The sequence below is a fragment of the Gekko japonicus genome, unplaced genomic scaffold (assembly GCF_001447785.1).
Source record: "Gekko japonicus isolate JY-2015 unplaced genomic scaffold, Gekko_japonicus_V1.1 scaffold19, whole genome shotgun sequence".
Taxonomy (NCBI): Eukaryota; Metazoa; Chordata; class Lepidosauria; order Squamata; family Gekkonidae; genus Gekko; species Gekko japonicus.
The window spans coordinates 1706132-1729024 of NW_015164664.1; the positions used below are offsets into that span (position 1 = coordinate 1706132).

The window sequence follows — 22893 nt, forward strand, 5'->3', positions numbered from 1 at the left end:
TGTAGGGAAGGACTGATGTGTAGGAGAGCAGTGTTAGTTTAAACATTAGCCAAGTTACCTTTTCTAAGAGCCATTAACAAGGGGAGCAAGGAGCCCAGGGAGGCTGTGTCCTTTGGGGGATTCCAAGAGGCTGGGCATTCAGCATCTGAGGCAGGAGACTATGTTTTGGCTGAACATTGACCAGCCAGATCCTTCCAGCCTCATATTGTGACTCTCCATACTAGACATGCCAGAAGATCCACCAAGAAAGTGTCCCACATCTACTGTTCTCTCAGTTCTTTTCCCTGCCAGTACTTGATGCTGTCGTCTCTGCCACCACTCGTGGAGACACCAGGGATGGTCTTGCAGGACTGAAGAGAAGCCCCTTCTCTGAAACATTGTTTAGATAAAACACAACCCCATAAGTTGGGGCTTGCTGTGTCCATCGGTGTGTTTGAACTGGGAGAGAGGGAAACAAGTTCCCAAATGAAACTGAGAGATAGGGACGTTTATATACATGGATTGAAAGAATGTTGCCACATTAGTGATGATCCTTCCGTCTCAGTGACAGCAGCTGTGGCATTCTAGAGGTTTGGCTTTTTCTCCACTTCTTGGGTCTAGTACCGGCAGCGCGAGAGCAAGTGCCTAAAAAAAGGAGCAAGACATGGCTGTGCCCGCCTACCAAATTCAGGAGGCATGGCTCATAAAGTTTGATAGTTCAGCAGTGTGTGTGAGTAATACCACTATAGACTTTCACATTAGCTTTTTGGGATGACAACACCGGTGACTGAGCCACTTGCCGTATTGTTGACCGAAGTGCTCTGCAAGTCAGCCCTGTGAACCTCATGGGGAGAGTTTATCCACCAGACCAAGATCCACTCAGTCACTCCCAGTTCCCCAGCATACACACACCTTGCTTTTGACCATGACCTTGCTCTCTCACCAGATGGGAGCAACCCTTCCGAGTGATTGGTGCAGAGAAGAGGGGCCCCACCTGGGCTTCTTATTTAGCTTGTTCTACAGATGAGAGGTGGTACAAGTAGCTGAACTTTATTCACATCCAACACAACCTCTGAACAGTAAGTTGGAAATCTTAGTCACACCGACTCCCTGCTGATAGTCAGCCTTCACAATGTGCAGGATGGAATTTCTGACCCAGCATCAAGAGACTTGCTCGTGTAATGCTGATGTTGTCATGTGAATGCAGGTGAAGTTTCTGGTAGGATGTGAGTGCAGGAGCTGAGCATCAGGTTTATCTGATCCAAGAAGTAGCAGCTCCAGATGAGAGGTCTGCAGCCCTTTCTGGGTGATTGATTGCACCAGCAGCCACTGGCTCCAGGCAAAAGGTTTATTTATTTATGGTGGCATGTCACAGCTGACGTATGGTGACCCTGTAGGGTTTTCAAGGCAAGAGACATTCAGAGGAGGTTTCCCATTGCCTGTGTTTGTGTCACAACCCTGGTATTCCTTGGAGGTCTCCCATCCAGATACTAGCCAGGGCCAAACTCAGAGTAGTTCCCCAGATCTGAGGAGTTCAGGCTAGACACGGCTATCCAGGTCAGGGTAAATACCCTTTCCCAAATTGGCCAGTTTATGGCTGGAGAGAGAGAAGAGGTCTCAATCCATAGACATCAGCATTTTCAGATCAGCATTTTCAGCATTTTCAGATCAGCATTTTCAGATCCAAAGCTCCCTTCAGCAACACGGGACTCGCAATGACTGTATATATTTGTCTCTCTCCTCTTTTCCCCTCTCCTCTCTGCTCTGCCCAAGAAATCAGAATAAAAACAAGAAGGGGTATAGCCTTCTTGAGGATCCTGCAGGGATGGGGTATAGCCTTCTTGAGGATCCTGCAGGGATGGATTGGGAAGTTAAAGCAGCCAGGTTCCTCCTGCAGTGCTGGCAACTCTGTACGGGGCACTTGGCGGCCCGTAGGGGCATGGAAGAAGGTGATGAGCAAACCTAAGCTCATCACCTTTAGATGAGGCTAAGCCATCTGACCCTTGCAGCCCTGTCAGAGCCATGTCAAGGATGGTTCCTGTGGGCTGAAGGGCCAAAGACTCTTTTGCATCCTCACAAGCTCCTGGACAGGATTCAGACAGGGGGAAGGTTTCCTGTCCTGTGTGATGCAACCAGAATTTCCAGGGGGAGGGAGCATACAGCCTCCCGTGCTCAATGCTCTGCCTCTTGGCTTGCCTCTGTACTTCCAGTCCTGTGTCATTAACTTTTCCCAAGTCTCCCCCCAGCCTCCACCCTGTAAATGGAGCCAAAACTGAGGTAGAATTCCTGTGATCTCTGCTGTCTCCCTTCTTGCAAAGAGAGGGAATCTTTCTGTGGGTCTCAGAAATCTAGCCAGTTTTGCTGACTGGCAAACTGTTCAAAGCAATGCTAATTGGTCAGGACATTAATAGCGCGCGTGTGTGTGTGTGTGTTAAATAGAAAGAATCTCCGTTTTCTTAACAGCCCCCCCCCCCAACTTCTCTAATGAAATCCTCCTTGATTTCCAAGCCTTCATTCACCTCCCGTTTCCCACTGGTCCAAAGCTCTGTCTGAGTCTGAGAACGATAAGCGTTTCCTTGGTTACGAGACATGGAGCTTTTCTCTGGGAGGATGCTCAGATCCTGGGGGTTTGGAAGAACCTGCAACGTGAACAGGATATGCATAAAATCGGGGGGGGGGGCTCAAATACAGACACAGCAGACTTAAAACTCTTCTGGTACAGGCAAGCCACTTAGGATACCCCATTGGAAGGCATCTCCTGTCCCCTATTTAAAAATATCTTTTAAAAATTATTGCATTAAGCCATGACTGTGGGGGGTGATTGCTCTGCTTTGCAGCCCTAAGATGAGCATCAGTGTCCAAGATTTCTAACTTCTGCTGCTCTATGGAGAAACAATGGGGGCACATCATTGGGTGAAAGATGTAGTAGGAGCTGAGACCTCTCTTCACCCTGTCAGCCCAGTTGGCTATGGGAATTATTTAATGTTGGCCAGGTAGAGATTGCTTGACAGGCAGCCTACTATACCAGGCTATCCTATCGTCCCATCCAAAGTCCTAAGATGATAGGAGACCCTGGCATAGTAGGCTGCCTGTCAGCTTGGAGCCTTCAACTTGAAGCCTTCAACAAACCATCCAGCACCCTTTACAATTCCTGGAGACTGAGTCCCCTCAGATGGGTCCCATCACTGTCCAGGAAACCTTTAGAGCTCAGGGTCTAATAACTTGATTGAGGATCCACCCAGTCTTGGGCTAGTGGTCATTCACAGGCACAGCCATGGCGGGGGTCTAAAGCACTCCTCTCTTAGAAGCATTCCTGGTTTGAATTTGACTTTAAAGCTACCAGTATGTTGTCGAAGGCTTTCATGGCCAGAGTTCATTCGTTGTTGTAGATTTTCCGGGCTGTATGGCCGAGGTCTTGGCACTGTAGGACCTGATGTTTTGCCAGCAGCTGTGACTGGGCTCCTCAGAGGTATAACACCTCTGTGGTATACCTCTATGCCAGTCACAGCTGCTGGCGAAATGTCAGGCCCTGCAATGCCAGGACCATGGCCATACAGCCCGGAAAAATCTACAACTAATTTAAAGCTACCCATTGTTATATTTGCAAAGGATAGATGCAGCTTCCCTCTCACCTGAGAGGGGTCCTCATTCCCACTGCTCTCTCTAATAGAGAATGTTGTGGTGCCCCAAAGTGGGTAGCAGGTTCTGGTCAGTCCAATCTCCACAAGCTTGACACAGAAATTTAGCAGTAGCCCCAAATGATGTCCTGAAGCAGCTAGAGACACGCAGGTTTGGGCTCAGTTCTTTCCATGGACTTCAATAGATTTCTTCTTCTCCCTCTGCGACTGACCACGCTCTTTCTGAGCTCTTCCATCCTTTCTGGTCAGTACCAGCTTGTAAGGCAATGAGTCTCATTTGAGACCAAGCAGACAATTCCCCCTGTGTGGAACTGATAGGCACAAATGCCAGCAAATCCTGGTTCTTCTAAGAATCCTCCTCCACCACAAGGAGTCTGGTGTTTCTTTTGAGTCACCCTTTCTTGCATGGTTGACAGAGAGATTTCTGTCTCTCCTTTCCAGATGCTGTCCTGCTATAGTTTTAGGGAGGCTCAGAGGCTTGGTTTGAGTTTAAGGTTGGGATAGCTCCAGGGGACCTCCTTGCTGTTTGTAGAGGTCAGTTAGAGGGTTTGAAACTGGGTGCCCAAATAGAGTTCTCAGGGAGAAGATGGTGCATGTTCCCAGAGTCCTCTCCCTCTCCCATATTACTGTCATTTCCTCTTTTTGGTGTAGTGGTTAAGAGCAGTGGACTCTAATCTGGAAACCGGGTTCGATTCCCCACTCCTTGACATGAAGCCAGCTCGTGACCTTGGGCCAGTCACAGTTCCTTCAGAGCTCTTTCAGCCTCTAAAAAAACAACACTAGCGCAACACTAAGAGCTAGAACTTGCAGCTGACAGACAATCTTCGGATCTCCTGGCTGTTCTAGACACAATGTCATACATTAATTAATTAATTAATTAGGGGTTTCCCTCTCCAGCCTGTTTTTAATTGGGGTAGGCAAAGAGTGCAAATTGTTGCAGGCTTCACACACGGAATGGGCCTGATAAATCTTAATAGACAATGCTATATTTTAATGTTTGAAGCGATCAGATCCTTTTCATTTTGAGGCAGTGATCAATGAAAAGGTCAGCCCTGGGAGGCCAGGAGACATCTGGGTTTCTTTTGGACCTGAGCTGCTTTGGCGGGAGGGCGGGGAAGAAATCCAATAAATAAATAAATAAAGACTACATTTACTGGATTCCCGTAGGGTTCTGTTCTAACTGTCCTGTGTGGCCTGCAAATTTAATCTACATATAATCCATTTAGTCCTTTCCTCCTCTTTCTCTCCTCACCCTGTACATCCCCAGGCAAACTAAGAGCCTGGCCAGTTGCCTAAATGGGAGAGGGAGAGATGGAGCCCCCAGCCCAGCCAGTGGCAGCAAGGAATACTTACTGGCTCAGCTTGTTCCTGATAGGCAGTATTGCCAACTATTCCCCCTCCCAAAAATCTTACACACTTGAAGTCCAAAGCTGAGTAAAAATGGGAGGATTGAATTTGCAGAAGGAGTTGTATTTTTTTTTTCTGGTTCCAATAGTATCTGGTTTTTGGTGGGTTTTTTTTTTTTGTCTTTCAATTCCCTGGGCATAAAATCTTTTTATACTGCTGCATTAAATTCATTTGTCAAGTATAGATTTGTTTTTGAAAGATGAAATGTATATCTTTTTTTTTTTAATGGAGAAAACATGACATTGACATAGGGTGCATGATAAAGGAAGGGGGCTCTGTGATGAAATTGCAGCCACTGAGTCTTCCAAGGGGCCCACTCCCTCCCCCCCCTCCGCCCTGTACCAGCCAGGGTTACTCTTGGCTCCCACACACCTCATCAACGGGAGCACTGTTTCTGTGGGGGGAGCCTGAGCCAGCCGGGCCAGGGTAGGAGGGCCAGGGAGGCAGGGAGCCAGGCTCGGAGGCTCATCCTCTTGTCTCGTGTCCATTGTTCTGCCTCTGAGCACAAGGCTGGGGATTGTGTTCAGACAAGGGACTCTTTCTCTCATCTCCTCCTCCAAATCTCCTCCCCCTCCTTCTGAACCCCAGATTCCTGCACTGTGCTTATGGAGTGTGCAGCCTCGAGTTGCATCCCAGGGCCCTGGCAGCCAGCAAGAAAAGGAGGCGAGGAAGCCAGGAACTTGGGCCAAATGAAAAAAAACAAAACAAAACACAACAACTTTGTCCTTCTGTCCTGCATGCAGTGAATTGCAACATGGTGCCATCTGTGCCAGTGTCCATGGTGGGGTCAAAAAGCCATGCTTGACTGGTGAGGGCCCTTGTCTTGTCCAAGTACGGGATCAGGCCAGCTAAATGTGGAAAGTGTGGATTACCAGGGCATACAAGTACAATTGGCTAGAAATGAAAAGCTTCAGCATTGAACTGGAAATGGGTTGAGCAAATACCTGCCAGGTAGATGCAGTGAGGTTCATCAGCTCCCGTGAATGGCTTAAATGGAGTGGTGGACAGCACTATTGTTAAAGACATACGTGACGTGGTGAAGATGCGTCACAGAAACTAAAGGCTTTAGAAGTATTAGTAATATAACCTGTTTGGCCTGACAAGACTCTGTATGGAATTCTGAGTTCAGTGCTGGACGCTAGCTAGAATGGACAACAGGGCTCCTGAGACAGCGGCAAGGTGATACAGGCCCTGTGGAGACAGGTTGTACTTGGAGAAGCTGGAGAAACTGAGCATGTTTAGGCTGAAGAAAAGAAGGTTTCTCAAGCATTTAGAAGGAAATAAAAAGGATGAGGAAGAATGACTTGTCAGGGCAGTAGACAGCCTTCTTCGCTTGGGGGGTGGGGTGGGCTGTCACATTTCCAGGCAGGCCATCAAAGAAATGAATGAAAAGTCAGGCAGGTTCAGCTCCACCAGAAACTTCTATAATCCTGTTGGGAAGCCCAAAGGTCTCTGGGTATTTTACACTCTAAACATTGCTTGAAATTACAAAGAGGGGTTTTTTTTGGAGGGGGATATTCTTCAGTGAGTCACATCAGTGTTCTTGATGGGGCACTGTGCTCACTGTTCCCACTCTGGCTACAGACCTGTGACATACCTGTCAAAGAAATGGCCCGAAATGAAAGGTCATTCTGCCAGCCACTGCTGAAGTTGTTCCATTTCCACAACCGCCGTGCTGTTCTTTTTCAAGCTCTGATTGTTTGAGGCTTATGGTGAACCAGGTCTCGAAGCAAAGCAGACAGTTTGGTTTGCCAGTGCAAACTTTTATAAGGGATTTGAAAGTGGTTTCTAAAGTCAGGTCACAATAGCGTTTGTGGTGATAAAGTCCAGTGACTTGTTTGCTGTGTAAAATAAGTTATATTTAGATTTGTGTTAAAATCTCATGAGAAGCAGGGCATTCGCTTCTGGGAAGTGCAGACCAAGAAGCCAGCAGGTACCCTGGGAGGGGCTGTGGGCAGTGTGATGAGAATCTAGGAGACAAAGGGGGTGAGAGAGCACCCCCGACAAAGCTTTGTCTGATGGGCTTTGGAAGAGAGGAATGCACAAGCTGACTTAAGTCAGAAAGAACAGTTGTTCAGGTCAGAGCCTGCAGTCAGCAATGCCCATGGGTCTCACGGCATTTTGTAAGAGAGCCCGGTGGAGTTGCTCCAGACGGACTGGGCAAAAGTGGGGAAGGGACTGAGGTCACTTGGGGCCACCTTGGCTCCCAGCCCAGACCAAGGATGACCAAGAAGCTAACTGCAGGCCTTTGACCACCCACTTTGTGCCCATAGCCTACTTAGAGCCACTCCAAAGCCCCAACAGATGCCATGCATGGAACATGGGGGTGGGAGACTTGCCGAACTTCAGGCCTTGTGGTGGCCAGTTCCACGTAGCACTTTGGAGGGGGCTGCTCCTAAAGAAGGCTAAGAGAATAGGCCTCCCATTGTTCTCTGTTTGTCTCCTCTTACCCCTGGTCCAGCCCTCCCCAGAGCAAAGCGAATACTGATGAGCTTATCCAAGCCTGGTGAGAAAGAACAAGACCCCTCTTGTCTTTTGTGCCACCAAGAGATCAGTACAAGCTGTGACCTTGGCCCTTGGTCCCATCAGTTTCTGATGGGCTCATTCTTCAAGGGGTGAGAAAAACACTTTGGGGACAGGGATGGAGGGAGGGGGAGAGAGAGAGAGAGAAGAACCATGGGAGGGAAGAGCTGCCATATGGCTTGGACTGAGCCCCAGTACCTCTCAGCGGCATGAGGGATAGGGCGGGTGAGCGACACAGATCCTTAGGGACCCAGGGGACTCCTGCCCCAAAAGCTAGTGGGAGGAGGGAGCGTGGGTTTTCCGCACTATGTTGAGCATTCTTAGGTTTACTGTTGTATTTTTTATAATATAGATAATGTTAGTGATGTGCCTGAGCCAAAACCCCAGAGCCAAACACCTCCACAAACTACGGGTCCTCAGAATCCAAACCTGGATCCAGTTCCACAACCGAGTTTTCCAGGTAGCCCTTATCTCCATCTGAACCCTTGAAAACCCAGAGCCAAAAGCTCTTTCCCACACTGTGGGGTCTGGACAGGGCAAGACAGCTGTGTCTCCTCATCTGCCCAGCCTCATTCCCCTTACAAAATGTGCTCCCTTTTGGAGGGAACTCAGCCCTTCCCTGCTGAGGGCTCAGGCAGATTCCACCCCCCATGTCCTTAACATGCCAATTGCCGAGAGCACCTTTTAGGCAGAGCTGTCCAAAGTGATGCATCCACTCTGTGGGTCTCATCCAGCAGTCCGGTTGAAAGCCCAGAGGGAAGGACTGAGCTACTACGTTTTGACTCCTTGCCAAGTAATGGGGATGGCAATAGCTTAGCTTGGCTTATTGCTGCTGTCAGTCAAGATTAATTCTTCTGCATTTCTGCTTCCCTCCCCCAAAGTCCACAGATGGGCATATCCCTGTCCCTGAATGCAACAAGGACAGAGTGTGATGCTAGCCCAGTTGGATACAAGCGGAGGTTCAGATGTTTGGGGTGCCGCAGAGCCGACCCATGCAAGGAGATTTCGGGGGTCTGCTCGAGTGTGATTTCAGGGGTCTGCAGCAGCACTAAGCTCTGCCTTGGGATCAAGCTTCTCTTGAGGTGATGTCCAGCTTCTCTAAAATTAAAGCAACACTGTTGAAGTGCTAGAGAAATATCGTACATTTGTCTTATTGATCGGAAGGTCCAAAGGGAACAGACCCCATTTGTCCATGCAAGCAATATACCCTTGTATAAAAAAGGCTTCTGAATGACCAGCCGGCTGGGTCCTTCTTTGTCTGCATCATCATGTGTCAGCCTTTTCCTCATCCAGGTACATTTGCATAACCTGGTTCAACTTTCAGTACCTTCTTCAACTTTCTCTACCTCTTTAAACTTTGGTGCTAGAAAGGAGAGGCCAAATTGTCAGGGTGTGGCCTGCAAAGGCTCTGTGGGTTATACCTAGCCACAGATGCTCTAGAAATCAATTCCAGGTCTAAATTCCTTCTGGAAGCCAGCCTAATTGGTCATAGTGATCTTGGAGCCTTAAATCATGCGATTGGCTTGAAAACCATGAGGAGTTAAAAGAACCAAAAGACTGCAAAGATGGTGTCTCTCTGAGTGCAGGGACAGCAATGTGCCTGAACCAAAACTCCGGGGCCAAATGCCTCCACCAAATTATGATTAAGAAAGCTTTGAAGGGGGCCCCAGCTAGCCACAAGTGAAGGTTAGGTGAGTCATCTGCCTTCAGGTGGAAGCAAAGCTAGCCACAAGTGAAGCCCCAGCTAGCCACAAGTGAAGGTTAGGTGAGTCATCTGCCTTCAGGTGGAAGAGACTCTTACCCCATCCACTTCGGTTCCTCTGTTCCTCTGCTGAATGAGCTGGCCGCTTTCCTTCGGAGAGCAAAGCTCCCGTTGAGTTTTTTTACCTAAGAGATTTGTATTTAGGTCTTCTGAAATACTGGTTCATTATAAGTGGACTAACTAATGCCATGGGACATTTCCCTCTTCCCCCTATGTCTCATTCCTGTATTAATATACTTCCTTTTAACCGCCACCACTGCATACACTTCCCATCCTCCAAACTGTTCTCTCTCTCACCATGATAGTGTACAGATTCTCTGCTGCTGATGGGGTTTCTCTTTTCTCCCCCCAGGTTTGTTAGATTGCTGTGCAAGATGTCTTATTGGGGCACCCTTTGCCTCACTGGTTGCCACTGGGTTGTGTTTCTTGGGGGTAGCACTCTTTTGTGGCTGTGGGCATGAAGCACTCACTGGCACAGAGCACCTGATCGAGACCTACTTCTCCAAAAACTATCAGGATTATGAGTTTCTGATTGATGTGTAAGTATCCTCTCCATGGTTGATGTTCCTATATCCTGTTCCAGCCAATGCTGCTCAGTTTTGGGCTGAGGAACCAAGACTAAGTCTTACTGTTTCCCACCTGAGTTGTAACAGCATTTAAGCCCCCACAATCTAAGTTCAACCCAAATTGAATGCTTCAGTATAACTTTGCTAAAGGAGTCCCACTTGGAAGACCTGCATGGCTAGCCCCATCTGAAGACCAGGTACTCCACAGCCCTTGGCAAAGCACTCCAAAATGGCCACAGATGTTTCAGGTGACCATTCTGGAACATACACAGACATTTGCAGCCTAGGGGATGGCTAGCCCATGGGCTTTTGGCACGCTGAGTCACCTCATTTGTAGCCTGGGGGATGGCTAGCCCATGGGCTTTTGGCACCCTAGATCCTTTAATTTATGAAAGATAACTTATATAAATAGAGGAAATTTATGAAAGATAACTTATATAAATAGAGGAAAAATCAGTTCCATCTAATTTGGTGCCCCTTAAAAGCATCCTAGGAGCTGCGGTGGCTCAAGTGGTTAAGACGCTGAACTGCAGGCTGTGGAAGGTCGGTAGTTCAGCAGTTCGAGACCCGAGTGTGCCGCATGATAGAGTGAGCTCCCATCTCTAGTTCCAGCTCCTGCCAACCTAGCAGTTCGAAAGCAAGAAATTGCAAGTAGATAAATAGGTACCACTTCGGTGAGAAGGTAACAGCGTTCCGTGCACCTCGGTGTTTAGTCATGCTGGCCACATGACCATGGAAATGTCTTTGGACAGCGCTGGCTCTTCGGCTTTGAAACGGAGATGAGCACCGCAACCCTAGAGTTGGGTTCAACTGGCTTTCGAGCAAGGGAAACCTTTACCTTTACCTAAAAGCATCCTAGGAAACCTCCTAGTTTGCCTATATGGCACAACTGACTCTCGGTGCTGCCCCACTTACAAGCAGTTGTTGATTCCAGCAAAGGGCCTCTGCCATGTTGACTCAGCCCCATTCCTGAACCCTGAAAAGCCACTGCGTTAGCCCTTGTGGCACAGGCTATACATTCTGTGTTCCTTCACCATGTGTTTATTGCTCAAGTATGTTTTCTATTGGATCCTTGGTAAGTATAGTGGGTTCCTCGAAAAGTATAATAGATATGGAGGACTCCAGCCAGCTGCTAGGCAGAGGTTCTCCACTTTCCAGGGCCATCATTTACCCATGCATGAGCCTAGATGCCTCCTCATCACACGGTGGGCCTCCTTTTGGCAATCCAGGCTGGGCTAGCCTCCTCTCTTCTCCCTCTCCCATGATCTAGGACCTCAGAATCCCCCTAGACCCTTTTGAATGACTGGGCCAAGACCAGGCCCTGCTGCAACCGAGAGTCTGCTTTGCTCAGAGTCCAAAGAGTTTCTCATCAATCCAGTCCTGGGATCAGAATGAAACAAAAGCAAAAAAACCCCACTTTCCTCCCTTCTTTTATCCCTCTGCAGGATCCATGACTTCCAATATGCCATTTATGGGGTCGCCGCTTTCTTTTTCCTCTTTGGAGCCCTCCTGCTGGCCGAAGGCTTTTACACCACTGGCGCTGTCAGGCAGATCTTTGGCGACTACAAGACCACCATCTGTGGCAGGGGCCTCAGCGCTACGGTAACAGGGGGCCACAAGGGGAGGGGTTCCAGAGGACACCGTCAAGCTCACTCTATGGAGCTGGTGTGTCACTGTTTGGGAAAATGGCTAGGACATCCTGACAAGGTGATCTTATGCAGAGTTTGCTTATCCTTTGAGCGACTTGAGTGGCATGGCCATGGACTGATGGGCATGAGACGGCGGTGACTGGTGCGGCGGAGGCATCAGGAACTGGAGGGAGCAGCTGCACTGAACTGACAGCATCTTAGAAAGAAAACTGCACCAGGACTGCTCGCCCCCTTCCTTCCCTTCTCTCTGCTCCTCCAGGGTCAAGTGCATCCCTTGTCATCACTATGTAGAATCTCCCCAATTGTCACCTTTACTTTTATCCTTTACTGATGCTAATTCATTCGTCTCCCGTTCCCCTCCTTCATCATGTTTTTTCATGTTTTATCTACCAGCCTCCCTACTCTCTCAGTTGCTTTGAGGCATCTCAACTTACCTTGTAATTACAGTATCATAAGAGGGAACTGTGCCCAAATGTTCTCATAGACCTGGACAGTGTTGTGCAATGGTTATTCATTGCAACAAGTCCCTCTATTTGGTCAAACAGCCTGGATCTTGGGCTACTGAGGAGTCCAGAATTTCCTGGAAGTCAATGGGACTTCAGCCTCTAAGTGCGGTTTGCGGGGAAATGGTTGCCAGTCTTTTCATCAAAGTCACATGACGCACTTGGGCTGCCTATAATAAAATTCCAGCTTCATGGCTTCTCAGCATGTGCAAGTACCTCAACCAAAAGCAGGTGGGAAAGGGGAAAACAGTTCACAACTGATTGATTGGGCTTTTGGCTGCCCACATTCTTAAAATGGGCATTTCTGAGCCACTGGCTCACCATCACCCACACTTTTTGAACATGCACACAGGTGAGGCATGTGTGGCAATTCTTTAAAGTCTGGGCTATTGAACTTACGTTCTTGATCTCTTCACTGCTGTCCCGCCCCATAAAGAATACCAAACCCTGTATTAATCGCACACAAAAAAAGCAATGGTGAAAGCTCCATTCATGGTTGTGCCAGAAAGCGGGATTGGACTTCATGTCCATCTGACCAACAGAGAGCAAATGCAAGCCCTTCCAGACAAAGGGTAAGAGAGGCATCTTGGCATCTCTGCATTGTTGCTGCTCATTCAAAGGCCAAATCAACTTTGCAACAGACATTCAAAGTTGCTGAGCTGCCTGTCCTTCAACGAGTGGAGTTGCTTCAGAAATGCCCATTTTAAATAGAATAAGACCTCACAGCTTACAAACCAAGATTGGTTCAGATCAGGGGAGCTGAGCAGAGCAAGTGCTGTTTTCTCTCAAGACCAATTTCATCTTTGCACCTCTTGGGCCAGATGTTCAGAGGCAGGAGCACACAATTCCTTACCTCATGCAACTAAATCACGCATATGTACAAATTACTCTTAGGAGACAGATATCACAGTGATACAAATTCTGGTGTGCAAGCAAGTCCTGGGAAGCACACTACAGAAGTGCAACCCAGAGGTGGTACAGAAAGAACTGCATAAGTTAAACACATGCATAATTGAGTGCTCCTCTCCTTGGCCATCTGACTCATTCAGAAACATTGTTTGCACGATTGGGGCTTTTCTGCACAATGAAAATGTCACACACACACACTTTTGCACAAAATACCAACATTGTGTTCATCTGTAATATAGAGAATGATAACCCTTGTTGTAGATTAGGCAGCTGGTCCTTACCTTTCAAAGAAACGTGGAAAGACGTAAGCTGTGGCACAGGAAAACGACAGCTATCATATCCTCTTTTTAAAAGGAAACATTATCGCTTCCCCAAAAGAGGCCGCTGGAGGTGTGTTGCTTTTAAAAAGGACATGCCTAAGTGAGCACTCCTACATGGGCGATTATATAATGAAGTTTCCAAATAGATCGATCAAGATGGGTAGTCACGTTAGTCTGTAGCAGTAGAAAAGAGTAAGAGTCCACAAATGTTGTTAGTCTTTAAGGTGCTACTGGACTCTTAGTTTCCAAGAATAGCCTAGGGCTAAACAATAACAAGGGTGCGAGTATGTGCACACTTTCTTATGCTACCCTTATTATGTAATAGATTGTGCCCACATCCTAGTCAATGTGGTGCTCTCATGGTCACATCCTGCATAGCAATTACAAAACCATTACCTTTGCAATCTGCACCTGTACAGCTCTTTGACGTTTCCCCAGATACAGACTATTGTGCTTTTAGTCCTGGAGAGTATGTTGTGTAACCCATTACAGATATGCATATGCTTCAGGGAAGATGTGCCAACTGCACACAACAAATAAACCTGTGTTCATTCATGTCACTAAGAACCAGTTGTGCAGAAAGGCCACAGTTGTGTGTATTAGTACATTGCATGGATGCAATGGGCAGAGCTGCTTAGCCCTTCTGCCACCCAATTGGCTAGAGGTGCCCTTTCCCTCTCCAATTGGAAGAGGTTTTCCCAGGTCATTTCAGTCTGCAGATCTCCAGTCTCATGCCCTTGTCTCTGAAGGCTCCCAGCTGTCCACTGACAATTCTTGCTGATTTTGACTGTTTCAGTTTGTGGGCATAACCTACGTCTTGGCCATCATCTGGCTCCTGGTCCTGGCCTGCTCTGCAGTCCCTGTCTACATCTACTTCAGCACTTGGACAACATGCAACTCCATTGCAAACCCTAGCAAGACTTCAGCCAGCATTGGCAACCTATGCACTGATGCCAGGATGTATGGTGAGTGGTGTGCATTCTTGGCCTTGCAAAAGCTAACATTTCCCAGTGGGAGACCACTGCTCATGGTGTCCATTGGCACCATGGCTAATGCATAGCTCTTCTTCTCAATGAGCGAGTCCTCCTTGGTGGAAAGAGAGCCTTGAAGAGAAGAGATGAGCTAGTTCTCTTGAGAAGACAGCCAGAGATCTTTGCAGGGTCATTTCCTGGGAATCAGCCTGAGAATCTGATCTTACTTTCCTCACACCCAGAAGACAGTCAGTCAGTAATGTTTATCAAACAAAACATGCTCCCATGGAATAAACCAAGAGTTTTTCTTAGAGCAGTTTTCTTGGGCCTCCTGAAAACTCTCTGAAATCCTCCTCCCCTACTTCTCCTATCTGGTGGATTAGGTTGCATGGGACCAGAAAAGGTTCTCTGGAGAAAAAGCAAGCCAGTGTATTGAATCGTTTACTTTCAGTCAACCAGTTCTGCATACCAGTAACTCATCTGTCTTCCACTTTCCATACAAACTTGCCTATAGCAGGAAGATTTGCTCTGTTTTTGGGAAGCTACCTAATCTGCTATCAATTTACTCTGGATGTCTTGTGTCCCACACAGGTGTCCTACCCTGGAATGCATCTCCAGGAAGAGTGTGTGGACAAAGCCTTCTTTCCATCTGCAAGACAGCCGAGGTGAGTTCCCAACAAAAAAGAGAACTGAAAAGGAAAAGTTGAAACTCACCTGGAGTGGCTTCTTTTTTGTATGAAATCGTTACAGAACATATTACGCAAAACAGCCTTATACTGAGGCAGACCATCAGTCCATCAAGCTCAGTATTATCTAACTGGCAGGGGCTGTCCAGAGGCAGAGGTCTCTCAGCTCACATATTCCCTACTCCTTTTAAATGTCAGGGATTGAATGTGAGATCTTTTGCAGATAAAGCAGACACCCCCGAGCCATATTGCAAGCCGCAGGTGAGCCCACTCTGCTTTTGGTTGCCTCCCAGAGGACTCCCATTTCTTCCTGAACACATTTCATTAGTCATTGATTTGGCCATTTGCCATTCCTTAATTCACTCATCGCTGAGTAAACTGCAATGTCTCGGTTGCTAGTTGACGAAAAGTACAGGGGACATTATCACGGCCTTCTAGGATGCTCAGGCCTCTGGGCCGTAGGTACCTATGGAGCAAGAGGAAAACAAAGCTGACTAGATGTGATGTCGCGGCAGCTCTCTTCCCCTCCTCCTCTGCCAGCCTGAGAGCGTAGTAGCATGCATTTTGACCTTGGACTCCATGGGCCACTGGCTCCTCACAGCATGCCTGTTCAGAGGCAGCCAGAACTGATATCTGCTGTTGTCCTTTCCTTACAGTTTCAGATGACTTTCCATCTGTTCATTGCAGCATTTGTTGGGGCTGCAATCACACTGGTGGCGCTGGTAAGTTGTTCCTTTAAGAGCTGTTCTCTTTATTTTATTTACTTTATTTATAGTCCACCTTTCTCACTGGGACTCAAGGTGGAGTACATTAAATAAACAGTGCGCTTAGCCAACATAAGACGGCCAAGGAACAGTGTAGCTGGGCTCAGAATGCTCATAGGTCAATATTAACATCCGATCAGGGGGAATAAATTCCAGTCTGTCAGACCCTCTAAAACGCAGAATCCCGACACAGTCTTTGCCACTCTTGATTTGCAGATGTGAGTCCCAGAACTGAGCTAACACTTCTTGGCTGAGTGGGTGGCAATGAGAGTCTCCAGTGGGAGCAAGGGTGGGGGGGGGGAGCCAAGGGGTGCAGTCTTAGAAGCCTGTGGAGGAAAGGCCAGAGTACCTCTAGGGACAGCAAAGTCCCATCCCTTTTCCACTTACTATGCCAAAAACACAGACTTTTAATAACAGGAATAGCAGCATTAATTTTCATCCAAAAATTATACAGAAAGTCAGCTCAGTAACATTTAAAACCAAACCACAAAGCAGCACAGTAAGAATGTTAAAACAAATGTCCAATTAACTCAAAATGGGCAATCCCAGGTTTGGCCACTAAAAATAAGTCTGAAGAAAGATGTTCAGCATCACACTTGGAAAAGCCCGGGCTCAAACAGCTTCCAAACATGCCGTAGTCCTGAGAGTCCCTCCTCGCATGCTCTTGCCCTTATCACATGGATGGCACTGCAGGAGCGCACCTGGAGGGCCACCGCAGGACTCCCGGGGGGGGTAGGGTTACTATATTACTTTTGGGGGGAGCAGCGTGCTACCCTTCTGCTCTCATTTCCTCCTTCCTTCCTGCTTTCTGCCCCACCAGCTCACTTTCATCATTGCGGCCACCTACAACTTTGCAGTCCTCAAGCTCATGGGCCGGGGCACAAAGTTCTAAACGACGAGGGAGTCGATGTCCCATTTACAAGACGCCCTTCGTCCCCTAACGACAAGGCTTTAACCTGATGCAGTCACACTACGCCAAGCCTCCTACTCTAACTCTGCTGATTTGCCCTCCTCTTCCTCTATGCTATTTGACACTGGGTGTGTGGCAAGGGAGAAGAGACACCCCCTTCCAGCAGCAGAGCTCTTTGCACCCACGTACCTCTGATGCTATCTGGCCTCGTGGCAAAAAATTAAGAGGTCTGCAAAAGAAAAGGGATTTCCTTCCCTCAGTTTGCAAGGTGAAATGCAGCAAATTCACTCCGGCTTTTCTGCTCCCAAAGACAAAGGATAAAGATGAAATCATGCTTGTTGTGGAAAGGTGATCCTATGAGAGAGAGAGAGGGAGGGAGAAGGAAGCACTTGGAGCTTGCTAGAGACTTCTCTTGATGCCACAGAAGATGGAACTCCCATTACTCTTTGAACAAGTGATGGAGGACACGAGAATGAAACAAACCTTTACAGGATCCTACCCTCCACCGCCCGGGCAAGGGGTTAAGAGCAAGGATCTTCCTGACATAGGAAGAGAGCACTGACCCTGCCTCCGATGCTACCAGATCCCTCCTTCTCTTAACCCAACCAATCTTACTGAAAGCATTGAAGGAGCTTGGTGCCCCTGCACCCAAGGGGGCCTCTTGTCTCCATACTTTGAAAGAGAAGAGCCAGGCTGCTCTTCTTGCTTCCTCTGTGCTGCCATGTTGCTAACCAGTTGGGCAGATATTGGTGTTAGCCTAAGAGCATCTGTAATAACCAGTAGTTTGAGTGTGTAATGCTAGAGGTGCCTTTGCTGTATGTGGAATAACTCTTTTGGACCGCACATCTGTACTATATGCCTTTTCTTTCGTAACCAGCTGTGGAACTGAACTTTCTCCAACCTTCACAATGGTGCTCTTTTCTCCCAGTGACATTTGCTTCCATATATTCCATACACAGATGATCTTTTGCAGAATCTAATATTTGCTCTTTTGGTTCTTGTTGCTATTTGCTGTCTTCAGCTAGCTGCAGACACTTGCCACAAACATTATCTGAATCCTGAATATTTGAAATCTCCCAGCTTTGTTAATATACAGTCAGATTTAGAGAGATTCTGGGTAATTGTCATTCCAGAAAATTGAAATGAGTTGTTAACTATGCAGAATGAACCTCATCGTGTGCCAAATAAAAATCTGCAGGCCAAAATTTCTTTTAAGAAAAACTGGAGACACCAACATAGGACTTGGACTTCATTATGTCACTGTGCAAAGAGAACCAGCCAGCAGGTAATCTCTGGAAGTGACACAACCAAAACATCAGAAAGCAAATGGTCCATGGCTACTAAGACTTCCTAGTTTCAGCCCTAACCTTCACTACTTAACCACGAGTAGAGAGACCAAGGTTTGGTGCTTATCTACTGGGGAAACCAAAATCACAGTGGCGGACAGCAGGGATGCTAGAGAGAAGGAGAACAGGCCAAAATAGCCCTGAATGCTGGCCTAGATCAAACTGGTTAGGCTGTCAACACACACAGGGCAAAGGAAGGACTATGATTAGGGTGGGTAGGGGGTGGGACAATAAGAAGCCACTCAAGATCAGGACAAGTGAAGTCACCCATATTTCGTATTTCACTTTGATTTAACTAACACATAACCAGCACCCATGTCCCCCAGCCCCCTCACTCTCCCCAAGAAATACAGGAAAAAATAGTTAATAAGCTGAAAGTGTTTTCATCATTCTGATTTTGAATTTCAACTTTTTAACAAAGCATAAAAGATCATGTTTTTAGAGACTTATCTTACAAGGTGTATTTTATAAAATTAAAGAAAATAAAATTCAAGAATGTCTGAACACACACACGGACATTTTGCTTGCTTGTCTTGTCCATTTGACATCACCCATTGCAGCGTGCTCTACAGATTCTTACAGGGTTGGTAAGCTTTTTATGTTACATGGACTGAACTAGAGGGAGACAAAAACTGCCTGGAGTTGAATCTAAGAGCCACCTCCAAGAGGCAGAATTCTACAGGGTCCTTTTCCAGTGCTAAGACTTACAAGGGGCCATCCTTATCACTATTACTTGCACTACTGCAGTGTCTGTTAGTAGTATTAGAAACCACCACTAAAGCTGTCTTCTTCCACTATAATGGATGGGGAAGTGCCTTTGCTCCTGAGGACAGCTGCACTCCTAACCCTCAGTTTTAAAAAAACCCACATCCCCCACTAGTGTATAGAACCAGAGAAAAGGCTTCAGAGAATTGAATGGGGAAAAAAATACTGTTTCAAAAGTTACAAGATGGCAGGGTATTGATGCAGGGGGAGGAGACTTGCTGGTGTTTTGAAGGGCTACATGAACATTCCAGTGATACAACTCTGGAACAATCCACTTCTAAAGACATTTCACAAAAGGGTGTCAGTGTTACGCTAGAGTGTTGCTGCTCACCCATGATGTCACAGGCACTAGCCAATTGCGGGCATATCTGCTGTTTTGACTGCTATACAGCAACACACTGTAAAAACTGGGTGGAACTGACAGTGTATCCTAGCAACAAAATGTTTTTGTCCTGTGGTGATAAAATGTGAGAGACCCTCAAGAGAAGTGTGAGATGATCCTGCTTAGTTCTTCTTCAATAGGGTATGTAAACATTCCCCAGCCTGTTATCACATGACTGACGAATCTGAAGGCCCTCCCCAAAATGAAAATGCTCTGCTCCCTTCTGCCCGGCTCCTGTCCTGTCCCACCCCATCTTCCAGCCCTGATCTCCGTACTTAGCACCCACGCCAATAGGAACGTGTGGGTCTATCAATCGAGCACATTGTCCACAGCTCTCCCACATACCACAACCATTCTTTCTCTACACTGAAAGGACCCTGTGGGTGTTAAGATCGGCTGAGGATCAGGAACAAGCCACGTAAACAAGGCCGGCTCTCTCACTGCCAAACCAGGCTGCTCCACTCCCCGGGGGGGGCAGGGCGGGGTCAGGGCAGCCTCAATAGCACCAAGGGAATGCATGGAAGGCCAGGGTTGCTTCAGAGCCAAGACTGGCTCCTGTGCTTCAAGCAGGGAGAAGAAGGTGTTGAAGGAGCACCAGCAAGGTTTCTCAGGGGACAGAGGCCAGCACCAAAATAAAAGAAGTGGCACATCAATCGGCCCAGAGGATACAAGGTATGGTGGGCAGAAACACGATGCAGCGCCCAAACTGAAGGTCTCCTGCAAATCCCCTCTCTCCCCACTCCACCGCACACCATTTTGAGCTCAATAATGGAGGAATATAAATTTAACAGATAACACTGTCCTATGTCACTTCCATGCCCGCAAGCAGACGGCTTCCTAGTTTAAACAGTGACAATCACACCCCACTCTGTTGTGGGCCTCACGGCTATCTGTACAGAATGATTCCCAGAGCTGCAAGTATTGCACTTGAATACAGTGTACAGCTCATCAGGTACCTTCAGGCTGAAAGAGGCAGATAATTATCCCAAATTAATGTTTTGCGGTTTCAGCATCTTCTAGATTCCTGCACCAGAACCTACCATGATGCAATAAAATAATCAACATATCTTGGGGTTATGGTTTTAGCTCTACTGCTGTAGCAAAGCCCAACAGCCTTCAGTTGCCTAGCAAACAGCCAGATGGCTAGAAGGTATGGGGTGTGGGGAGAGAAATGTAGGGGCTAATTACTTAGTGGGGTTAATCACATGAATTCAGAGTAAAATTCTTCCTAGGGGTAACACCATCGCTCCTCAGTTGACAAAAAGACAAGCCAATTCAGTGAAAAATGTAACTGCAACAAGATGCCTGGAATGAGAAAAAAGCAAAAAGGCTTAAGCCAAGAAGGTCTACCTCCATTTAAGTGGAATGGTGGAACTTCACCCGCCTCAGATGTTTTGATCAGCCAACAGTTATGTCCTGGAGTTGTATTAAAAAAAGGCTCTGAGATATCCAGTGGACTCAACCCCACATTGAATGTAGTGTTTTCTAGCTCCAGACCCTGATCTTCAATCTCCTCCTTGTGGTTAGAATGAGTATCTAATCCTCCTTGTTCAAAGCACAAATCCACCAGGAACCCTCTAGCACACAGTGGTACTGAACGGATGGTCCATAAGGAACAGTGAACATACAGCAACCCCTGCTGGATCAGACTAGCGCTCCATCTGGTGTAGCGTCCTGTTTCCCACAGTGGCCAAATGCCCCAGAAGGCCTATAAGCAGGTCATGAAAACCAAACCTCCTCCTATAGATGACCCCATCAACTGATATTCAGAGAGTTACTGCCTCAAACATCTCAGTTCCCATTAGACATCATGACTCAACCACTGATATCCTCAAGGAATGTGCGTAATCTTTCAATTACACAATGCACGAAGTAGTATTTTGTTTGTCTTGAACCTACTGCTCATCAGTGTCATTCGGCGCCTGTATATTCTAGTATCATGGGAGAGGGAGATAGTTCTCGGTACCCATTTTCTATGTACTCTGTGGAATCATGTCATGTCCCCTAGCCAACTTAAAAAAAAACAAAAACTAAATAGCCCCAGAAGGTGCTCCAAACTCTTGAAGCACCCAGAGTGTGAAATCTAACAGCATCCATCTCCCATGAAGCTTTTACTTCCACCTGTTCTCCATCCTGGATCTCAATGGAAGGAGGCACCCAAGACTACTCCACTGCTAGCTCTTGGCTGCAACCACAGAGGCAGGTATCAGGCACACCTGGTGCAACTGGCTGTGGTTTCTCATGGATCTGCATCATGTGCTCTTTTCATGAACAAAAACACAAGGAAGGACGTTTATCATTTCCTTAAATACATTCACATTTTATTGGTTTCAACAAGTCTCAGTCTTGCTTCTTAACATTCCTGGCTCCTCTAAAGTGCAGGAGCACCCATGGGAGAGTCACAAAGAGAGAAGAGAATCTCTGGTCGGGTGAAGCAAGCAATTGGGAACAAGGGCTCGCAAAGCAAGATCCTCAGCCTTGTGTCTCTCAATAGACATCAGTTGCGCTCTGAAATAAATTATTAAGCACTAAAAATGTTAGATTTTTTTAAAAAAAAGAATGTAAAAATACACAGGCCCAACAAAATATTAGATCTGGACATAAAGGGAAACATCTAGTAAGTGAAGGTGCCAAACTATATGCTTCTGAGTTAACAAAGTATTAGCACACATGGTTCAGTTCACATAACTGGACATCTTCCCACTTCTGTCAACACGCACTGAACAACCCATTCTGTGCACTGTCCCACAGCAACTGCCTCCCTTTCTTTTGTGGAGACACCACAGGTCATAGCCCAGAAGGTGGCATGTGTCAAAACAGCACCCAACAAGGTCTGCCAGAAAAGAAGTTTTGGCCTCACCAGCACTTGGGCCGCTTCAGAAACTAGCCCTGCTCAGCTTCCAATTGCAACCAGCATTTAAGATGGGTAACCTATTCCTAAGAGCAAAGAAGAAGACAGAAGATGAGAGACCAGCGGTTTCTGAGGTTGGAGAGGGCAGTTCAGAGTCATACACACAAACTTGTCACTTATTTGCAACAGGAAGGGATCTCTGGTCTCAGCCCTTTTAAGCAAAAAAAACCCCTCTGTAATAGCTTTGCACCTACAGGTGTATTCTTCCATGCAAGGACGGGCTACAATTTCCAGGAGTTCCTGCAGAGGGGGCACGCCTATCACTCAGCATTTTAATGGTCGATTTATGGCACTAATTGTGCAGAGCAGAACAAGAAGGGAATCAAGTTACAACTTACAAGCTACCAAGCAAATGCAGCCACAGCTTAGCAGGATATGGCGAGATGAGGGACCCCAGTGGCTGTGACTCCTACAGCTGTTCTGAGGCCTTGGCAGGGTAATTCTCTCCTAGGACAGCTGCTGCGTTTCTGCTCCACTACATTAGGCATAATTCAAGGCTGTAGGGGGAACGCAGCTGACCTGAGGACACTGATTCATGGGTTGTGGCTCAGAGTTTCCTGTATAAAGCAGAAGTCTGGTGGCACCTTAAATGCTAACATTTATTCAAGCGTGTTCGTCTGTAAGGTGCCACTTGACTTCTGTTTTTAGTTTGCTACAGCAGAGCAGACTAACATGGCTACCTCTCTGGAATTTCCCCTTCCCATCTATAGCCCCACCAGTTTCAAGGTCCACTTGAAAGCTGTCCCCAAACTTTGCAACAAAGTGTGTAAGAAGGAACACAGCAGGGGCTTGGATGTTCCTCTCCCATCACAGCGTGCCCAAGACCAAAACAATGCCGAAAGGCAGCAGGTCCTGAAGAAAGCTTGAATGACCCCCACTCTTTCCCCCAGGGGAAATGAGTT

General features: G+C 47.2%; 1 protein-coding gene across 4 annotated transcripts in view; it reads left to right on the forward strand.

Moving 5' to 3' along the window:
- Positions 1–18436, forward strand: part of PLP1 (proteolipid protein 1) — a 20174-nt gene extending 1738 nt beyond the window's left edge. Inside the window, exons 1-7 of one of the 4 annotated variants that reach the window (XM_015409014.1) lie at positions 8712–8840; positions 9662–9848; positions 11321–11582; positions 14053–14221; positions 14819–14892; positions 15570–15635; positions 16498–18436. In XM_015409014.1, the coding sequence (XP_015264500.1) occupies positions 8816–8840; positions 9662–9848; positions 11321–11582; positions 14053–14221; positions 14819–14892; positions 15570–15635; positions 16498–16569 (855 nt within the window). In that variant the 5' untranslated portion in view covers positions 8712–8815 and the 3' untranslated portion in view covers positions 16570–18436. Of the gene's footprint in view, positions 1–8711; positions 8841–9661; positions 9849–11320; positions 11583–14052; positions 14222–14818; positions 14893–15569; positions 15636–16497 lie in introns of those variants that run through there. The other 3 variants (XM_015409017.1, XM_015409015.1, XM_015409018.1) reach the window with 3 other exon arrangements.
- Positions 18437–22893: the final 4457 nt, after the last annotated feature.